The 19308-nt window shown below is 39.3% G+C and overlaps 1 protein-coding gene across 4 annotated transcripts in view; it reads left to right on the top strand.

Moving 5' to 3' along the window:
- R3HCC1L (R3H domain and coiled-coil containing 1 like) overlaps nt 1-17753 on the top strand; it is a 93125-nt gene extending 75372 nt beyond the window's left edge. For 3 of the 4 annotated variants that reach the window (XM_059169252.1, XM_059169253.1, XM_059169251.1), the window contains 4 exons: nt 2032-2102; nt 2978-3073; nt 3570-3710; nt 16988-17753. In XM_059169252.1, coding sequence (XP_059025235.1) covers nt 2032-2102; nt 2978-3073; nt 3570-3710; nt 16988-17055 — 376 coding nt within the window. In that variant the 3' untranslated portion in view covers nt 17056-17753. The remainder of the gene's footprint in view (nt 1-2031; nt 2103-2977; nt 3074-3569; nt 3711-16987) is intronic. The other variant, XM_059169254.1, reaches the window with a different exon arrangement.
- The last annotated feature ends 1555 nt before the right edge of the window (nt 17754-19308 follow it).

Below are 19308 nucleotides of genomic sequence, written 5' to 3'. Positions count from 1 at the left end.
CCAGTCAATGAGCTTAAATCTCAAATTAGTACTACCTTAGATTGTTATTAGTAATGATGATTTTTAAAACCAAGGATTAGTTTTATTGATGTCTAGAATTTCCTACTAAAGGCTAGTTAATTCTTTTTTTTTTTTTTTTATTTTTTTTTATTTTTTATAAACATATATTTTTTATATACATATATTTTTATCCCCAGGTCTGTGAATCACCAGGTTTACACACTTCACAGCACTCACCAAATCACATACCCTCCCCAATGTCCATAATCCCACCCCCTTCTCCCCAACCCCCTCCCCCCGGCAACCCTCAGTTTGTTTTGTGAGATTAAGAGTCACTTATGGTTTGTCTCCCTCCCAATCCCATCTTGTTTCATTTATTCTTCTACCCACTTAAGCCTCCATGTTGCATCACCACTTCCTCATATCAGGGAGATCATATGCTAGTTAATTCTTATGAATTATTAATTAACTTTTGCTTTATTTCTTCCTAATCTTACCTGCAAGACCATTTTTCTATCAAACCCAAAAACATTCCCAAAAGAAGAGAAACATTTTAAAGGATTATGAAATTCCAAAGTCTAAAAGACTCTCCAGATCCCATCTAAGGTCTTTTTCTAAGCTTTTTGTAAACTCTTATTATACAGGCTCTTCTGCTATTGAACTTTTTCAGTCTCCAACCCCTGTGGTCATTTTAAGCCATGGTCAAACTTACTCTTACATTCAGGAAATTCTCTAACCTTCAAAGCCTCCTTCATTCCTTTTTTCCTCAAAGGAATTTTTTTCTTGACTGAAGGAAGATATTTTAGCTGTTGTTTCTTTTTCTTTCTTTATAGTGCTTTATAAAAATAAAGTCAAGGTCACGGTGCAGAAGCCTACAATAATGTCTGAGAGTCAAATACCCAAGTCAACTTTATATTTTAGTCACCATTTTTTAATCAATATTAATAATCTTCCTAATGAATATTGTTATTACTCATAAAAAATAATGAGCACTGTTCATTTATTAAAGGCCTGTAAGTCCTCAGCACTGTGCTCTTTGCCTTGTCACAGATGATCTCATTTCCATTTTCACAGTAACTCTGTTTGGAAGGTGCTATGCCCTTTTCTACGGATAAGCAGACCTAGCTTCAAGAGAAGTCAATCTGCCCAAGAACTCAAGGTGGCAGAGCCCTGAGTCCTTTTGTATCCGACCCTCCAACCCCATGTCCTTTCTACAGAACTATGTTGAATGTATGAGCAGTTTTTAAGTTCCCTGCTGAAAAACTAATGCCATCATTTTGATAGTCATTCTGTTCACTATGTAATAGCTCTGCTCCAAAATAAATGTGTTTTTAATGGTCATTGTTTTGATTCTAATCCCATCTGATGTTTCTCTGATCTTGATATCTTAATTATCCTGAATTGTTCTGAGTTTGCCACAGTTCTTTCCTGTTCTCCCTTTACTTCCTTTCTACCACTCGAAATAATAGGTCAGCCTCTCTGATTATAGTTGTCTTTTTTCTCAATTTCTTGGGTTTTTTTGTTTGTTTGTTTTGTTTTTTGGGGGTTTCTTTCTTATTTGTTTCTCGCTTTGAATGACCTGTGTCCCTCTCTGTCTCTGTCCGTGAGGCTACATTTGCCTTAAATCCAGGTGACCTTCCCTGTCTCCCTCCTCTTCCAATATTCTTCCGCCACTTCTCTGCGTCCTCCTTTGACCTCTTCTTGTTCTGTGCCCATAAGAGCATCTCTTGTGAATAGTGTGATAAACACTTTGCCTCCCCAAGGGACATGCGGAGATTAATTAGTTGATGTCTGTAACTGGCTGGGAATGTAAAATACTGCCAGGTAGTTCTTTAGGATGGTATTATTGCTTTTAAAATTCAGTGGCTTCTTCTGTCCTCCAAACTGTTTTTTGTGGCATTATCCCCATTCCACCTGTGCGCTCGTTGAGTGTTTATCTCCTCATGAAATGCTTTATGAGACTCTATTTGAAAGATGTTTCATAAAAGTAAATTTTATTTTAAGAAATAAAATTGTGTTGTTTTGTTGCAGAAAGAAAGGTTTTGATATTAAGTGGGTGGATGACACACATGCCCTAGGAGTATTCTCCAGTCCGATTACAGGTATTCACCTAGTGGATTTCTGTGGTCTTTCCTTATTGTCTGTTTTCTCTTGCTACTTGTTCTGATTTCCCTTTTATTCTAGCAACTGGCATATTATCCAGCCAGTGTAGGTGAATGGCAGATGCAGGTTTTTGAGGCACAGTACTTTGTACCGGTGTGCTTTCCCTCTCCCTTTCACCTTAATCCAATAGCAATTTGGAGAGAGAGCCAACTCCTTCCAGGGTTATGTGCTGTGTAACTGTCCATTCCGATCATACATAAACAGATAATAGGTAGAAATTTAAGAAGCCAGTGTGACTGAATCTTAGAAATGTTGTGATTTTTTTTTCCACCCAGACAAATGAATTTGAAGTAGGCCTTGATCCTGAGAGATTATAATACTTGCTTCCTTTTCACTTACATCATTAGCCTCATGAAAGATGTGATAACAGAGGCATTCAAAAGATGTTAGAGATGTTGGTTCCTGTCTGAACCACCTAGAACAGGGGTCTGCAAACTATAACGGGCCAGGTAGTAAATATTTTAGGGTGGAAAGTCTCTGTCACTACTTAATTCTGCTGTTGTTCAAGAAAGCATCCCTGAACAGTATTCAAATGAATAGAAGTGGCTCTATTTCAGTAAAATGTTACAAGAACAGGTGGATGGCTAGATTTGGTTACAGAACCATCTTTCGTTGATCCCTGATCTAAAATAATCATTTGCCAAGCTGTTTATGGATTTTTTGGAGCTGACCATCTCTTTTGTTTGCCATGAAAAAATTAATAAAGCGGAACATCTAGACACCTAGGAAATATTTTCTGAGAGCTAGCCTTAAATTTTCCTTTTATCACTCTTCCTCATATCTTCTATTTTCTTGTATTTATTCCTCTTTGCAGCTCGTGATGCTCTGGGTAGTAAACATACCATGGTGAAAATCCGGCCCTTGTCACAGGCCACAAGAGCAGCCAAGGCCAAAGCTAGAGCTTATGCTGGTGAGCCTATAATCTCGGGCTTATTCTTGTGATAGTTGTGTTATTGTTTTTTCTAGCACTTGTACCTCATCTGGAGTTCTAAAGACATACCACTTTTATTTTCAGTGTTAAACGAAGTATGTTTTTAAAGAAAAGACAAAAGGCTATGTTGGAAATAAGGCATCTGTGCAGCCACTTGGAGAGAGAGAGATAGATGGCCAATCAATGCAGCAACCATTTTCTGATGACATCCTTATCTGGTTTACCTCACTGTTGACCTGTTTCCAAGGGTCACTGTAGAAATTGTGTTAATATAGATAACGAAGCCAGGGTTGTTTGTGTTTTGCCTTGCTAGTTTCCTCTGATCATCATCTATTGGCCTGTATTAATTACTGCTAAGGCAGCCCTTGTTAGTCTGTTTTATATGTTAATTACAGAGTTAAATCATTTGGCGCTAGAGTGCTTTCTCTTCTTACTCCCTCCTACTGCCCCCCCCCCCCGCCCTTTTCCCGTTCAGAGTTCCTGCAGCCAGCAAAGGAGCGTCCTGAAACTTCAGCAGCCCTAGCCAGAAGGTTAGTCATCAGTGCCCTTGGGGTTCGAAGTAAGCAGAGCAAAACGGCAAGGGAAGCAGAGCTCAAGAAACTGCAGGAAGCCCGAGGTGAGTTGAAGTGATGGCGTTCCTCTCTAGCTCTCTAGACCTCTCTAGTTCTATAGAGCTCACTGTATATAAGGCATGCGTTTAAAAAAAATGAATGAAGCCCATTCCATTTTGTCATTTCCATTTCCTAGAAGCCTCCCAAGTTTATTGAAATTGTTTTCATGCTTTATATTTAGGGGGAAGGCATTTCAGGATTTGTCTTCCTATTCCACAGACAAGGCATCCTAATCCATGCTCTTAACTGTTGTTTTCCCAGAGATAGGTTCGGCCTTTTCAGCTCGCCAGGGCTTTTTCTGTAGTTCTTGCTCCAAAGTCTGAGCAAAATTTTCCTGTGAAGACATAGGAGTCTCCCAGGCATTAAACATTTGCTCTGGTTTTACAGGGCCATGATTGCCATGATATTGTCTGATGATTTAGATTGCAGGTAGAAGACAGATTAAGGAAAAGCCAGCGACTGACATGGATGGTAGTTACTATAGGAGGTATTTTTTTCTCTAAAGACAGTCTTGAGTGGCTCATTAGAGTACATCTAGATAAATCTATCTTCTGATTATTTTGCAGTACCTATGAGTTCTTAGAAAATATTTCCATTGATCCACAGCAGGGTTTTTCTTTCCCTGTAGTTTGGAATTGAGGTTAAGTTAAAATCTCTCTCTTCCCTCTTTCTAGGCTGTTGACTTATATGTAAGGGCCTGGGATTCTGGCTTTACACTTAAGTACTTTTTATCAGCCTTCCAGGCTTTAGACAGTCTCATTGCCTTAGCTCACGATCTGTGGAATCTGTAAAGGCAATTTATTCTGAAAATTCCACTTACCAAAAAGTAACTTCATTTTTCCATTAAACGAATTGAAGTTTCAAACTCCTTGTTTATTGCCGGTCTAACAAGGCCATTAATACTTCCTGTCCACTCTCCTGTGGTGATAGCAGGCGGCTTGGGGACTCTCAGCTGCACTGGCCAGATAACCAGTGACAGAGTGTGTCATGGCAGGTGCTAGAGTTTCAGTGTGGAACCCAACTAATTTTTGAAGCCTTAATGATTAAAATGAGGCAGTTTTGATTTTTCCAATGCATGTTCACTCAGAGGCCCTTTACAGACTATACAGAAACTGTTTTTTTATAGATGGCAGTAATAGAACTAGAGTAAAGGTAAATGTGTCATAAGACCCTTTAGTAGTTGGTTATCTCTGAGGAAAGTGCTTTCTCTGTGATAACCACAATGATCTCAGAAGCTCAGTGAGAGAGAAGATTCGACTGTGCAATGTCTCATGCTTCCCTACCCTGTGTGTCACCTTAACTGGAATGCTCCGTGTACTGCAGCAGGAATGCTGCACAGGGATCGTCTGGAGGACTGCTCTCTGTTTTTCTGTAAACACAGTGGCATGCAGCTTCATTTGAAGTATTTGTTTTAAATGCTCACTTAACCAATGGGCAGTTCAGTGATGCAAGTAAAAATCGCTCAGTGAGTGTCCTGTTAATTACTTTTTTAAAGAAGGCCTTTAGTTGTGAATGGAGACGCCCTGTGATAAGTTCCTCTTATCCATTGGTGCTGAGGCTGTACAGATTATAGAAGATTCTTTATTATGCTTCAGAGCTCTCCCATTCTTCATATCTGAGAAAACGTATATGAAAAATTCCTGATATATCTCTTTCTGACTTCTTTATGCATTAGGCAGATATTCTTGTACCTGCCTGCATAGAGCCCAAGACTGCTCACTTAAAGAGTTTTTTCTTAAAAAAAAAAAAAGGGAAAAAAAGTATCTTTTCCTGTGGAAATTAAAAGTACCATTTACGTATTAAACAGAACAGTTCTTTTTGTCCAGATCTTCTTCTACTGGAGGGGGAGGGGTCCATACAGCATAGTGGATAACATTAGATTCTGTAATCAGACTGTCTACGTCTACTCTAAGTTCTACCATTTACTGGCTGTGTGACCTTGGACAGAGTACTTACTCTCTGGAGGCCTCTGTTTCCTCATCCATAAAATGGAAATAAAGTGAGATAATTCACAAGGAGTGCTTAGTCATTTTCAGAACCCATCAGAATGCATGCTCTCCTGTTTCTCTTGGCCTGTAATAAGTATATGATGAATGTTAGCTGCTGCTGTTCTTAGTAATAGTGGAAATATTATTTATATGGTGAGCCTAACACAGATTCCAGTGCGTATTTTTTATCAGTACTTTTTTTTATTTTAAATTTCCTGTAATACTCTATTTGGCATTTCACTAGGCACCTGTCCTCTAGCATTGTGCTCTTATTTGGGAGAATTAGACAGATGGGAAAATTTTGTTCTTGACTTAAGACTTAAAATCAGGTGAGGATATCTGCCTTGAGTAAGAAAGAAAATATGATTTTAAGCAGTTGTTTCTCTTCTCACTTCTGTTCTGAAGAATTTTTTTTAATTCCAATATAATGTACAGTGTTAAATTCATTTCAGGCATCTGATACTGTGATTCAACAGTTCTATACATTACTCAATCCTCATCAAGATAAATGTACTCTTAATCTCCACCACCTGTTTTACCTATCCCTCCCCACCACCACCACCCCTCCACCCCTGCCACGCCACGCCCCTCTGGTAACTATCAGTTTGTTCTCTGTAGTTAATAATCTGTTTTTTTGGGTTTGTCTCAAAAGAGACAAGGGTTTGTCTCCCTTAGTTCTTTGGTTTGTTTCTTAAATTCCACATATGAGTGGAAAAATCATATGCTTTTCTTCTGCTTTACATTATAGAAATAATGCTAGAGCATTACAGTCTCTAGCTCCGTCCATGTTGTTGCAAATGGCAAGATTTCATCCTTTTTTATGGCTCAATAATCTCCATTGTATATATATATATATATCACCTCTTCTTTATCCATTCATCTACTGATGGATGCTTGGGCTACTTCTTAATTTGGCTAATGTAAATAATGCTGCAGTAAACATAGGGGTGCATGTATCCTATCTAATTAGTGTTTTTTAAAAATCTTTGGGTAAGTACCCAGTTGTGTGATTACTGGGTCATATGGTAGTTCTATTTTTAATGTTTCAAGGAATCTTCACACTGTCTTCCATAGTGGCTGCCCCAGTTTGCATTCCCACCAACAGTGCACATGGGTTCCTATTTCTCCACATCCTTACCAACACGTGTAGTTTTTTATTTTTAAATTTTTTAATAAACATATAATATATTTTTATCCCCAGGGGTACAGGTCTGTGAATCGCCAGGTTTACACATTTCACAGCACTCATCATAGCACATACCCTCCCCAATGTCCATATCCCCACCACCCTCGTCTTTCCCCCCTACCCCCAGCAACTCTCAGTCTGTTTTTTGAGATTGAGTCTTTTATGGTTTGTCTCCCCCCCATCCCATCTTCTTTCATTTTTTCTTTTCCTACCCCGCAAACCCCCCACATTGCATCTCCACTTCCTCATATCAGGGAGAGCATATGATAGTTGTCTTTCTCCGAGTGACTTATTTCGCTAAGCACAATACCCTCTAGTTCCATCCATGTCATTGCAAATGGCAAGATTTTATTTCTTTTGATGGTTGCATAGTATTCCATTGTGTGTATGTGTATATATATATATATATATATATATGCCACATCTTCTTTATCCATTCATCTGTTGATGGACACCTAGGTTCTTTGCATAGTTTGGCTATTGTGGACATTGCTGCTATAAACATTCGGGTGCATGTGCCCCTTCGGAGCACCATGTTTGTATCCTTAGGATATATACCCAGTAGTGCAATCGCTGGGTCATAGGGTAGCTCTATTTTCAGGTTTTTGAGGAGCCTCCACACTGTTTTCCAGAGTGGTTGCATCAGCTTGCATTTCCACCAACAGTGTAGGAGGGCTCCCCTCTCTCCACATCCTCGCCAGCATCTGTCATTTCCTGACTTGTTAATTTTAGCCATTCTGACTGGTGTGAGGTGGTATCTCTTTGTGGTTTGGATTTGTATTTCCCTGATGCGGAGTGATGTGGAGCACTTTTTCATGTGTCTGTTGGCCATCTGGATGTCTTCCTTGCAGAAATGTCTGTTCATGTCCTCTGCCCATTTTTGATTGGATTATTTGTTCTTTGGGTGTTGAGTTTGATAAGCTCTTTATAGATTTTGGATACCCAAAATCCCTTTATCTGATATGTCGTTTGCAAATATCTTCTCCCATTCTGTCAGTTGTCTTTTGGTTTTGTTAACTGTTTCCTTTGCTGTGCAAAAGCTTTTGATCTTGATGAAATCCCAATAGTTCATTTTTGCCCTTGCTTCTGTTGCCTTTGGCAATGTTCCTAGGAGGAAGTTGCTGTGGTTGAGGTCAAAGAGGTTGCTGCCTGTGTTCTCCTCAAGGATTTTGATGGATTCCTTTGTCACATTGAGGTCCTTCATCCATTTTGAGTCTATTTTCATGTGTGGTGTAAGGAAATAGTCCAATTTCATTTTTATGCATGTGGCTGTCCAATTTTCCCAGCACCATTTGTTGAAGAGGTTGTCTTTTTTCCATTGGACATTCCTTCCTGCTTTGTCGAAGATTCGTTGACTGTAGAGTTGAGGGTCTATTTCTGGGCTCTCTATTCTGTTCCATTGATCTATGTGTCTGTTTTTGTGCCAGTACCATACTGTCTTGATGATGACAGCTTTGTAATAGAGCTTGGAGTCTGGGATTGTGATGCCACCAACTTTGGCTTTCTTTTTGAATATTCCTTTGGCTATTCGAGGTCTTTTCTGGTTCCATATAAATTTTAGGATTATTTGTTCTATTTCTTTGAAAAAAAAATGGATGGTATTTTGATAGAGATTGCATTAAATGTGTAGATTGCTTTAGGTAGAATAGACATTTTCACAATATTTATTCTTCCAATCCAGGAGCATGGAACATTTTTCCATTGCTTTGTGTCTTCCTCAATTTCTTTCATGAGTACTTTATAGTTTTCTGAGTATAGATTCTTTGCCTCTTTGGTTAGGTTTATTCCTAGGTATCTTATGGTTTGGGGTGCAATTGTAAATGGGATTGACTCCTTAATTTCTCTTTCTTCTGTCTTGTTGTTAGTGTAAAGAAATGCAACTGATTTCTGTGCATTGATTTTATATCCTGACACTTTACTGAATTCCTGTACAAGTTCTTGCAGTTTTGGAGTGGAGTCTTTTTGGGTTTTCTGCATATAGTATCATATCATCTGCAAAGAGTGATAGTTTGACTTTTTCTTTGCCGATTTGGATGCCTTTTATTTCTTTTTGTTGTCTGATTGCTGGGGCTAGGACTTCTAGTACTATGTTGAATAGCAGTGGTGATAATGGACATCCCTTCCATGTTCCTGACCTTAGCGGAAAAGCTTCCAGTTTTTCTCCATTGAGCATGATATTTGCACTGGGTTTTTCATAGATGGCTTTGATAATATTGAGGGATGTGCCCTCTATCCCTACACTTTGAAGAGTTTTAATCGGGAAGAGATGCTGCACTTTGTCAAATGCTTTTTCAGCATCAGTTGAGAGTATCATATGGTTCTTGTTCTTTCTTTTATTAATGTATTGTATCACCTTGATTGATTTGCAGATGTTGAACCAACCTTGCAGCCCTGGAATAAATCCCACTTGGTCGTGGTGAATAATCCTTTTAGTGTACTGTTGGATCCTATTGGCCAGTATTTTGGTGACAATTTTCACATCTGTGTTCATCAAGGATATTGGTCTGTAATTCTCTTTTTTGATGGGATCCTTGTCTGGTTTTGGGATCAAGGTGATGCTGAAATGAGTTTTGAAGTTTTCCTTCCATTTCTATTATTTGGAACAGTTTCAGGAGAATAGGAATTAATTTTTCTTTAAATGTTTTGTAGAATTCCACTGGGAAGCCGTCTGGCCCTGGACTTTTGTTTGGAGATTTTTGATGATTGTTTCAATCTCCTAACTGGTTATGGGTCCGTTCAGGTTTTCTTTTTCTTCCTGGTTCTGTTGTGGTGGTTTATATGTCTCTAGAAATGTATCCATTTCTTTGAGATTGTCAAATTTGTTGGCGTAGAGTTGCTGATAGTATGTTCTTATAATTGTTTGTATTTCTTTGGTGTTCGTTGTGATCTCTCCTCTCTCATTCATGATTTTATTTATTTGGGTTCTTTCTCTTTCCTTTTTGGTAAGTCTGGCCAGATGTTTGTCAATCTTATTAATTCTTTCAAAGAACCAGCTCCTAGTTTTGTTGATATGTTCTGTTGTTTTTTTTTTTTTGTTTCTATTTCATTGATTTCTGCTCTCATTTTTATGATTTCTCTTCTCCTGTTGGGTTCAGGCTTTCTTTGTTCTTTCTCCAGCTCCTTTAGGTGTAGGGTTAGGTTGTATATTTGAGACCTTTCTTGTTTCTTGAGAAAGGCTTATACTGCTATATATTTTCCTCTCAGGACTGCCTTTGTTGTGTTCCACAGATTTTGAACCGTGGTGTTTTCATTGTCATTTGTTTCCATGAATTTTTTCAATTTTTCTTTAATTTCCTGGTTGACCCATGTATTTGGGTTCTTTCCCAATGTCCTCTTGTGATTGAGTTCTAGCTTCAGAGCATTGTGGTATGAAAATATGCAAGGAATGATCCCAATCTTTTGATACTGGTTGAGACCTGATTTATGACCCAGGATGTGGTCTATTCTGGAGAATGTTCCATGTGCGCTAGAGAAGAATGTGTATTCTGTTATTTTGGGATGGAATGTCCTGGTTGGAATATATCTGTGACGTCCATCTGGTTCGGTGTGTCATTTAAGGCCTTTATTTCCTTGTTGACCTTTTGCTTAGATGATCTGTCCATTTCAGTGAGGGGAGTGTTAAAGTCCCCTACTATTATTGTATTATTCTTGATGTATTTCTTTGATTTTGTTATTAATTGTTTTATATAGTTGGCTGCTCCCATGTTAGAGGCATAGATATTTAAAATTGTTAGGTCTTCTTGTTGGACAGACCCTTTGAGTATGATAGAATACGTGTAGTTTTTTATGCTTTTTGATTTTAGCTATTCTGGCAGGTGTGAGATGGTCTTATTGTGGTTTTGATTTGTATTTCCCTGAGGTTGAGTGATGTTGAGCATCTTTTCATGTCTTTGCCTATCTATATTTTGTCTTTGGAGAAATATCTGTTCAAGTCTTTTGCCCATTTTTAATTGGATTATTTGTTTTTAGTTCTGAAGATTTTAGGATTAAAAACATGATGGGGTTTTGTGATTAGAAGGTTGGGAAGACAACTCCAGGCAATGTTGTAAATTATGATAATCCCATGATGGAAGACAGTATCTCCAGTTTCGAGCTGGCCCAGGGAAGTTAACTATGTGGCCCAAAGTTATCTAGTTGGTAAATTGATAGGAGGCATTTAAATCTATAATTAATAATTAAAACCCATGCTCTCTCTATAATGCTATAATCCCTCTTGAAGGTCTTTGGAGTAATTAACATTTTTTCCCAGGGGAAAACAAAATAAAAGAATGTTTAAGGTCTTTAGAAAGTTAAATATGGCAGGCTTTTTTTTTTTAGCAGCTTTCACTGTCAAAAAATTCTTCCCTGGGTCTTACTTAAATCTGTATAATAGTTTAAGCCAGTTTCCTTTTCTTTTTTTCCTTTGTGGAAATAGGGATCATGTGGACACCATCCTGTTCTAATCTTTAGACGCCAAGAGCAGATTATTGAGGAATAAGGGAACCTGGGCTGTAATAGAGTTTTGCCATTAACTTCAGCTGTGTTGCCATGGGCTTGTTTCTTATACTCTCTGTGCTCTAGTTTCCAACAAAGCAAAATGAATGCCTGACTTACCCTGGAGAATTTTTTGAGCACAGTCTAAGTTAATACGTAAAAACATTTATTTAGAAAGGTGCTTTACAAATTCAGGATACTTCTGTTTATGTGACTCTTAGAAAATTAGTGTTCAAATGAGAGTGAAGACAAGTATGTACTGCAGCTTCCCCATCTGCGACAAATAGTGCTAATCAGTCATGACAGTGTTTTGTGAGTTTTGACTTGAACGCTGCCATTTGATCAGAATTAGCATGGAAATTGAAATCTATGTGCCATCCTGATATAGGTACTTTTATAAATAGTATTATAGAATAGCTAGGCTTTGTGCCCACCCCCACTTGAGGAGTTCTGCTGTCTGGCATTGTGTCTGGTTCATTAAAAGATACTCATTGTGTATGTTCATTGACGGAAGAATACATGACAGACATTGGTCACTTTTTCTTCATAAATCTTATTTCATTCATGATTCTACTCTGAACTTTTTCAAGTCCTCTATAATTTTCTTTATAAAACCCAGAATCAAACACTTCATGTGAAAACCTTCTAATTAACGAATTTGGAATTTGTGATTTTGAGGTTTAAATACTTCCTGGTAAGTTCCCTCACCCTACTTTGGTCCTCTTACTCTGATAAGAAGTTTATGTTTTAGCCCTTAATTAAAAAGGGGATTCAGGGGTGCCTGGGTGGCTTAGTCAGTTAAGTGTCTGACTCTTGCTCTCAGCACAGGTCTTGATCTCAGGGTTGTGAGTTCAGGTCCTGTGTTGGGCTCCACAATGGGCATGGAACCTACTTATAAATAGGTGGGTAGGTAAATAGATAAATAGAGAAAGTAGGTAAGAAAGGTTTTTTTTGTTGTTTTTTCCTTTTCTTTAAAGGAGATTGAGAAAGTAACATTACCCTGGGACAAGTTGAGAAAAAAGAAGTACCCAAATCATTTTAAGCAAATCATAGTGTGTATATTTGGAGGATAAAAACTTTAGTGTGTGAGTCTTAGAACATGGGAGAAGTGATTTTTAGTCTAGCAGAGTGCATAATCAGAGCTGCACGGAGAGCAGGAAATCAAAGCATAGTTCATCCTTGATCCTTTGTACTTGACTTAATCATGTTTTTATTTTTTATTTATTTATTTTTTTAAAGATTTTATTTATTTATTTGACAGAGAGAGATCACAAGTAGACAGAGAGGCAGGCAGAGAGAGAGGGAAGCAGGCTCCCCGCTGAGCAGAGAGCCCGATGTGGGACTCGATCCCAGGACCCTGAGATCATGACCTGAGCCGAAGGCAGCGGCTTAACCCACTGAGCCACCCAGGCGCCCTTAATCATGTTTTTAACCAGTGATTCACACAAAACAATAAAACTGACTTTTAAAGACCAGATGCAGGAGTATGTGTAAAATTTCCCCATGTTTCATTTATTAAAACACTTGATTCCCGCCTATAATTGGAGATAGAAGATATCATTGCTTCTCAGAATAAGGTACTCTCTGATTTTCAGAGCCTGCCAAAATTTTATTTCATAACTTATTTCCATTTTACTCTTGGGGCTAAATGATTAATTGGCTGGTTCTAAAAGGCATGTTTTGGGTCACAGGCCTAAAAGGCAGAGTAAGTAAACAATGATTTGATCCTTTAGAATGCTTAATTAAATCACTAAGAATATAAAAGTAAAATCATCCCTATAGAATACTTAGTCAACTGTAATAAAAAAAATTTAATCACAACTGCTACCTTTTGAAATCCTGGTTAAGCATTCTATTATCTGCCTTCAAGGACTCTGTTGCATTGCTGACTCATAATCTGGGTTGTGTGGCATTTTTCTTTGTGTCTTTTCTTCCCTAACGTGAAATTCCCTTCATTTCTAACCACGTTTCTCTTTTCATCTTTATGTGATCATCTACTCTGAGATGCAGTATTTACTCATATTTTTGCCTTTGCCTTCTATTTAGTAAACTTATATCCCTGACCTAATCAGAGATGAAAATGTTAACCCTAGGATTAACTGACCAGTTTACCAACTATTGCTAAATAAGTAGCACCTAGTTCTTTGTGTTGGCACTTAATAATACATTGGTGAACATTCCGCTCTCCACTGTTAAATGCCCCCTTAACACTTCTGTGATCCAGACTATTTATTTCCCGGGATACTAATGATTATATAAATACCTGGTAAGCCTAAAATCTAAAACCTTGCTAAAATTAAGAGGTTACTTAAATTACTTCTCCTTAATCTATCAGCTCTGTCAACCCATAAAAGAAGGCAATTAGATGAGTTTGACCAGACTGTACTTCCAATCTTCATGTTGATTATTACTCTATAGGTAGCTGCCTGGGAATTTTGTGATGATTTTTTTCTCCATTATTTTTTTAGGTGTAGAAGTAGATTTTGAAAGTGTTAATTTACATCCATTTTCTTTATTTTCTTTTGAAATGACACCAAATTGGCCCTTCTTTTTCATCTTCAGGCCTTTTTGTTCCCTCAGTGATAAGTGGTGATTCAGCCGCCTCATTTAATAGAATCATTGCTGCCAGCTGGTTTCTCATACTGGGCAATGACAGTCTGTAGGGCCCGCTCCCCGTGTGCTGTAGGTTAAATCATTTCATACAGATTCTTTTCTTCTTCCATTAGCTCCTTGTCCTTATGGCTGCGGTTGCGCTTTCTCTTTACTTAGTTTACTTTTTTTAATTGTTGGAGGTAAAGTTAACAGGAGCTTTTTGCATGCAGTCTGTCAGCTATTATCTGCTTTCCTTTCTCTTTTTAATAAAGGGATGACATGCTTCCTTATCTTTCTGACTACATTTTTTTTTTCATTTTTCCCTTTTATACATATTTTCAGATGTCAGGACACTAGAAAGTATGCTGGTTGAAGAATTAAGGATCCATGTTCCAGCTTTAGTTTTTCACTGGTTATGTAACCTTAGGCAAGTCACTTAGCCTCTCCATACCTACATTTCTTCTTTAAAAATCCCTCGTCTACTCGTGTTCTGAATTTCGGCATGTGTGCCTCACATTAGTACCGTTTCCTTGTGCTCAGTTCATACCCCAGTCTTCACTGGTTTCTGGTATGGCTGACCACCGGAGTTGTCCCTTATATTTACATATAATTTGGCAGTAGAGATCTATAATCTTTTATTAGAAAGCATCAGGCTAGAAAATGTTTCAGTATTCTAAACTTTTCTAATTTTAGAAAGATAATATGGTTATCCAACATAACCTAACACCAAAGTCAAATACACTAACATTAATATTTCTGCCACAAAGTGTATGACTGTTCCATAAAATGACATGTGTAAGACTATAAGCAGCCTCTTATTTTTCCAGTGTATTTTATCACCAAGTGAGCTTTGGCCCTAAACTTTAAAAAACATTTTTTTGTTTTCAGAACTGCTTTGATTTTGGACTTGTGGTTTATGGGCAGTTATATTCTTCTACTCTATCTCTTTTCTTAGAACTTCCCAGATAGCATTTCTGATTTAAATTTCTAAGCTTATTATTAAAAAATTTGAGTTCTAGTATTTCACTTTCCTGGTTTCTTCACTTTTTCTAGGAATCCAGAACCACTTTTTGATGGCTTTCATCTGACATTGCTGATGCTTTTTTTTTTTTTTTTTTTAAGATTTTATTTATTAGAGAGAGAAAGCTAGAGACAGAGCACAAGCAAAAGGAGAAGGAGTAGGGCGCCTGGGTGGCTCAGTGGGTTAAACCTCTGCTTACGGCTCAGGTCATGATCTCAGGGTCCTGGGATCGAGTCCCGCATTGGGCTCTCTGCTCAGCGGGGAGCCTGCTTCCCTCTCTCGCTGCCTGTCTCTCTGCCTACTTGTGCTCTCTTTCTGTGTGTCAAATAAAAAAAAAAAAAAAGGGAGAAGGAGTAGCAGACTCCCCTCTGAGCAGGGATCCTGATTGTGATGAGGGGCTACATTCCAGGACCCCGGGGTCATGACCTGAACTGAAGTCAGACACTTAACTGACTGAGCCACCCAGGCACCCCTCATCCAACATTGCATTTACCTTTAGAGAAGCCAGTTTTCCTTACTGCTGTCTCCCTGGAGAATCCCAATCCCAGTTCAAGCCTATCTTAAAGCCAAGTCACAAGGCATTGAATTAATTAGCCTTCAGTTTTGAATTGCCGACCACCCCCCCACTGGACCTCCCCCGGTTTGTCTCTTAAGTTAGAATTTTGCTGCTATATTCAGATAATGCCACAAGGTGGTGCCCAAATAGCAGTGAATTTCTCTTTCTCACATTTCCAAGTGCCAGTCAACTTCCTGACCAAGTTCTTTGCCCTTAAAGTACAGTCAAATATTTAGTAAAGGAATTTTGTAAGGGATTATCCTGATTTGGAAAGGTATGTCAACATAGCAAGTGTTAACTCTAAACTCCCCTTGATTTCTCTAATAATTCTCCTGGGTCATGACTTTCAAAATCTTTTACAGGCACTATCTGAAATAATAGTCCTTAACAAGAAGCACTTAGGCTTATCATGTACATTTCATTGTAAAGGTGATGAATGACTAGCCATGAAATTAGAGCTCGTATGGTGGTACTTCACAGAGTGCTTGCGTCACCAGATCATGTGTAGTTTGTATTGTCTCAGGTTTTGGTAAAAGTATTATATGGAAACTAAGCTTCTCTGTTACAAATTGAAGATGGATTGCCTAGATTTGTGTTTTTGTTTTGGTTTTAGAAATATTTCTTTGTTTCTCTTGATTATATGTGGTCATTTTTCCAGGTGGGAATTGTGCAGTCCAGAAAATTTTTTTTTTTAAGATTTTTATTTATTTATTTGACAGAGATCACAAACAGGCAGAGAGAGAAGGAGGGGAAACAGGCTCCCTGCTGAGCAGAGAGCCTGATGCGGGGCTCAATCCCAGGACCCTGGGATCATGATCTAAGCCGAAGGCAGAGGCTTCAACCCACTGAGTCACCCAGGCACCCCACCAGAAGATTTTTGACTCCTGAAAGTGTTCTGAAAATACTGAAATTTGATTTGCCTCTGAAATATTTTTTCTGTGAGACTGTAATAGGGAGATATAACTAAAGCCAAATGGCTACCATTTCCATTTGCGCAAGAAGGCAGAAGAATATTGAAACATATTCTCTATCCCTGTTGAATATTTTTAAAGATAAGTGAAGTGGGAATAACAGGCAATTATGTGTAACCACTAACACAGTTGAGAAGTAGAATTAAAATAAATACATTATCAGCAAGACTGGATTGTGGAACCCAGTAAGTGGGTTGAACTCACAACCCTGAGATTAAGAGTTGAACACAGCCTGCTGAACCACCCAGGCACCCCACTCCACAGACTTTTTTTATTTCTATTAGCTCTAGATCTTTCTCTTTATTATAAAGTACTAGTCACATTATTTCCACTTAAAAAACACTTGGAAAGTTAAAAATATTAACTGTTGGAATCAGGTACAAGAAGACCAGGAAATCCTTGTCCCGTGATTAAAGTTTGCTTATAATTTGGATGAAAGGGAATACCTGGTGGTATGAAGGGTACTCCCACTTCTAACACTGTCCTTACTTCCAGAGAGAAAACGACTGGAAGCCAAGCAACGGGAAGATATCTGGGAAGGCAGAGACCAGTCTGTGGTTTGAACATCACTCAACAAAGGGGATAGTTCTATGAATTCAGAAAATATTTCCATAGTCTTCAGCTAGGAGGATCCTTCTAGAGTTGTGTGTACGTGCAGAAGTGCTTGTTAATGGAAGAAAGAGAGAAAGCCATCAAGACAAGCACTGACTAGATACAGAAAGCAGATGAGCTCCTGTCCGTCTTCACTTCTAACTGCAGTTCTGTGGAACTACCCTCCTGTATTGGGCATAGAAGGGAGCCACTGGGCAGGATGCTCACTTGTGCCGGCTTGGATAGGACTTCCAAGAGCACTCTGGGTGGGGCAGGTCCCATTGTTAGCCTGGCTCACGCATCTAAGATGTCTGAAGAAGTTATAAAACAGAGGATTCAAACCTGCGATGATAGATTTTGGCCTTGCAACGGCGGTGTGCTCCCTCGGACCTCACAGAGCTGAGGGCAGTTCGTACCGAGGTAGAACAGTGTCTAAAGTACTTGGTTCTCACAGAATCGACACTGTCACTTCCAGAACTCCAGAGCGGGTGAGCTGCGGCAGATGTGGGTGTTTGGACCGAGCTGAGGCCTGGGGCTGCTCCAGCAGCCAGGGGCCTGCCAGCCTCCATCCTCACAGGAAGTCAGCTGTGGAAGCCGTGTGCTAGTTCCAGTTGAAACAATACTATCATGCTGTGAGAGAGAGACATTAAAGCTCATTTGATGACACACATCACTCTCTTTGTCAATGTTGTCATTTCCACAAAAAACTTGGAGAATAGCTCTCCTCGTATCCATCCCTGTGGTGCTGTGCACGGGTTCAGTGGATCTGCTGGCTGTATTGTGCCACACCAAGTAGTCCGCTGCTCCTCTGTCTGCCCCAGAGTATACTGCAAACATGCATCTCTTGGGATTGGTGTGCAATAGCCCCCCTCCCCTTCTTGCCCTCCCTGTACACCCCCACCCTGGCCTCTGGCTTCCTCCTGTTTCTGTCACGCCTGACATTCTGCAGAAGGCATCTGGCACTCGGCAAGTTCTTGGTATCGTCTTCCCAGCCTGTGCCAGAGGCGCTTGGCAAGCGACACCAAACCATCCATTACAATGAAGAGTTGCCAGAATAAAAAAAACACCTCTGGGCAGTGAGAAATTTCCTAAAGGACACTGACGAGTCTGAGCCACCATTTAGGCTTTATTCATATTCTGCCTGCATTCTCATTGCTTTTCGAAAGAAGTTCTTCGCTGAAGAAATGGCAGTGCTAGGCCTTAAAGAGGCTGAGGTAGCAAGAAATAATGTCCCATCCGTGCTTTCACTGAGGGCAAGAGCCTCATATGTGTATGATTTCACGCCCATGACAATGATGGAGTATTAGCATTGCCTAGAACATGGTGGAGTGGGGGCTCTGTTCAAATGTTCCTCAAAGGACGCTGGCCTTGGTTCTTAGCCCTGACCCGGCAATCCCTGCTGCTCTCTGGTCTTGGAGCCCTCTTGCAGTTCTTCCTCAGCATTGTTTTCTCATTCTTGGTCAGTTCCGAAAGTGTCCCTTGTTCATACTCAGTGCTTCCTTTTCACGTTTGGGGCATTGAAAAAAATCCTTCTCTTGACCCTCGTCCTAGTACTGCCTAGACCAAGGCACCTCTCTCTGGCAGGCAGCTAGAGGACTTGTGCTCTCGGTCTTCACGCAACAGCCTTCTCTAAGACAGGCAGGTCTGTTTGAATGATATGACTGCATTGGAAAGGCAGCAAATTCTCCACATTGAATGGTTTCTCTCTGAGGTATACCTTTGCTCTGTTTTGATTCTTCAAAGCTAAGAGTGACCTGGGGGAGTAAAAAAGATGATTGTTCCTATCACTTGTCTTTGAGGTGCTCCCCCTTACTGATAGCATTCTGGCTTTTAAGGGCCTCATTAATGGTAACGTAGAGCCACATGTTCATTACCCAGTTTTCTTGTATTACTCATAACTCCATAAGGTACTGTTCTCATTCGGATTCTGTGTACTATGTGGCTAGTAGAATATGCTTTTTTTCCAGCCACCTCGAACTTTCAGATTTATCCTTATAATTAGGCCCAGAAAAGGGATTTGTTTTTAGCTAATACTGAAAGCTATGGAGTGTTGGTGCTTCCACCATTAGTATAAAATGTGCTTTTTAGTTCTATTTTTCCAGTCGTTGGGATTGATGTATAGTGGGTGGAGGTAGGAGGAGCTTCCCTGGCCCAGGAAGGACTACACTGAGCTTGTCCAGAAGGGAACCAGATCGCTGGTCCCATCTAACCCGTGCCTTCACAAG

This window comes from Mustela lutreola, chromosome 4, assembly GCF_030435805.1.
Source record: "Mustela lutreola isolate mMusLut2 chromosome 4, mMusLut2.pri, whole genome shotgun sequence".
In the NCBI taxonomy this organism is placed as follows: domain Eukaryota; kingdom Metazoa; phylum Chordata; class Mammalia; order Carnivora; family Mustelidae; genus Mustela; species Mustela lutreola.
This window is presented reverse-complemented; position numbering and strand designations above follow the sequence as displayed.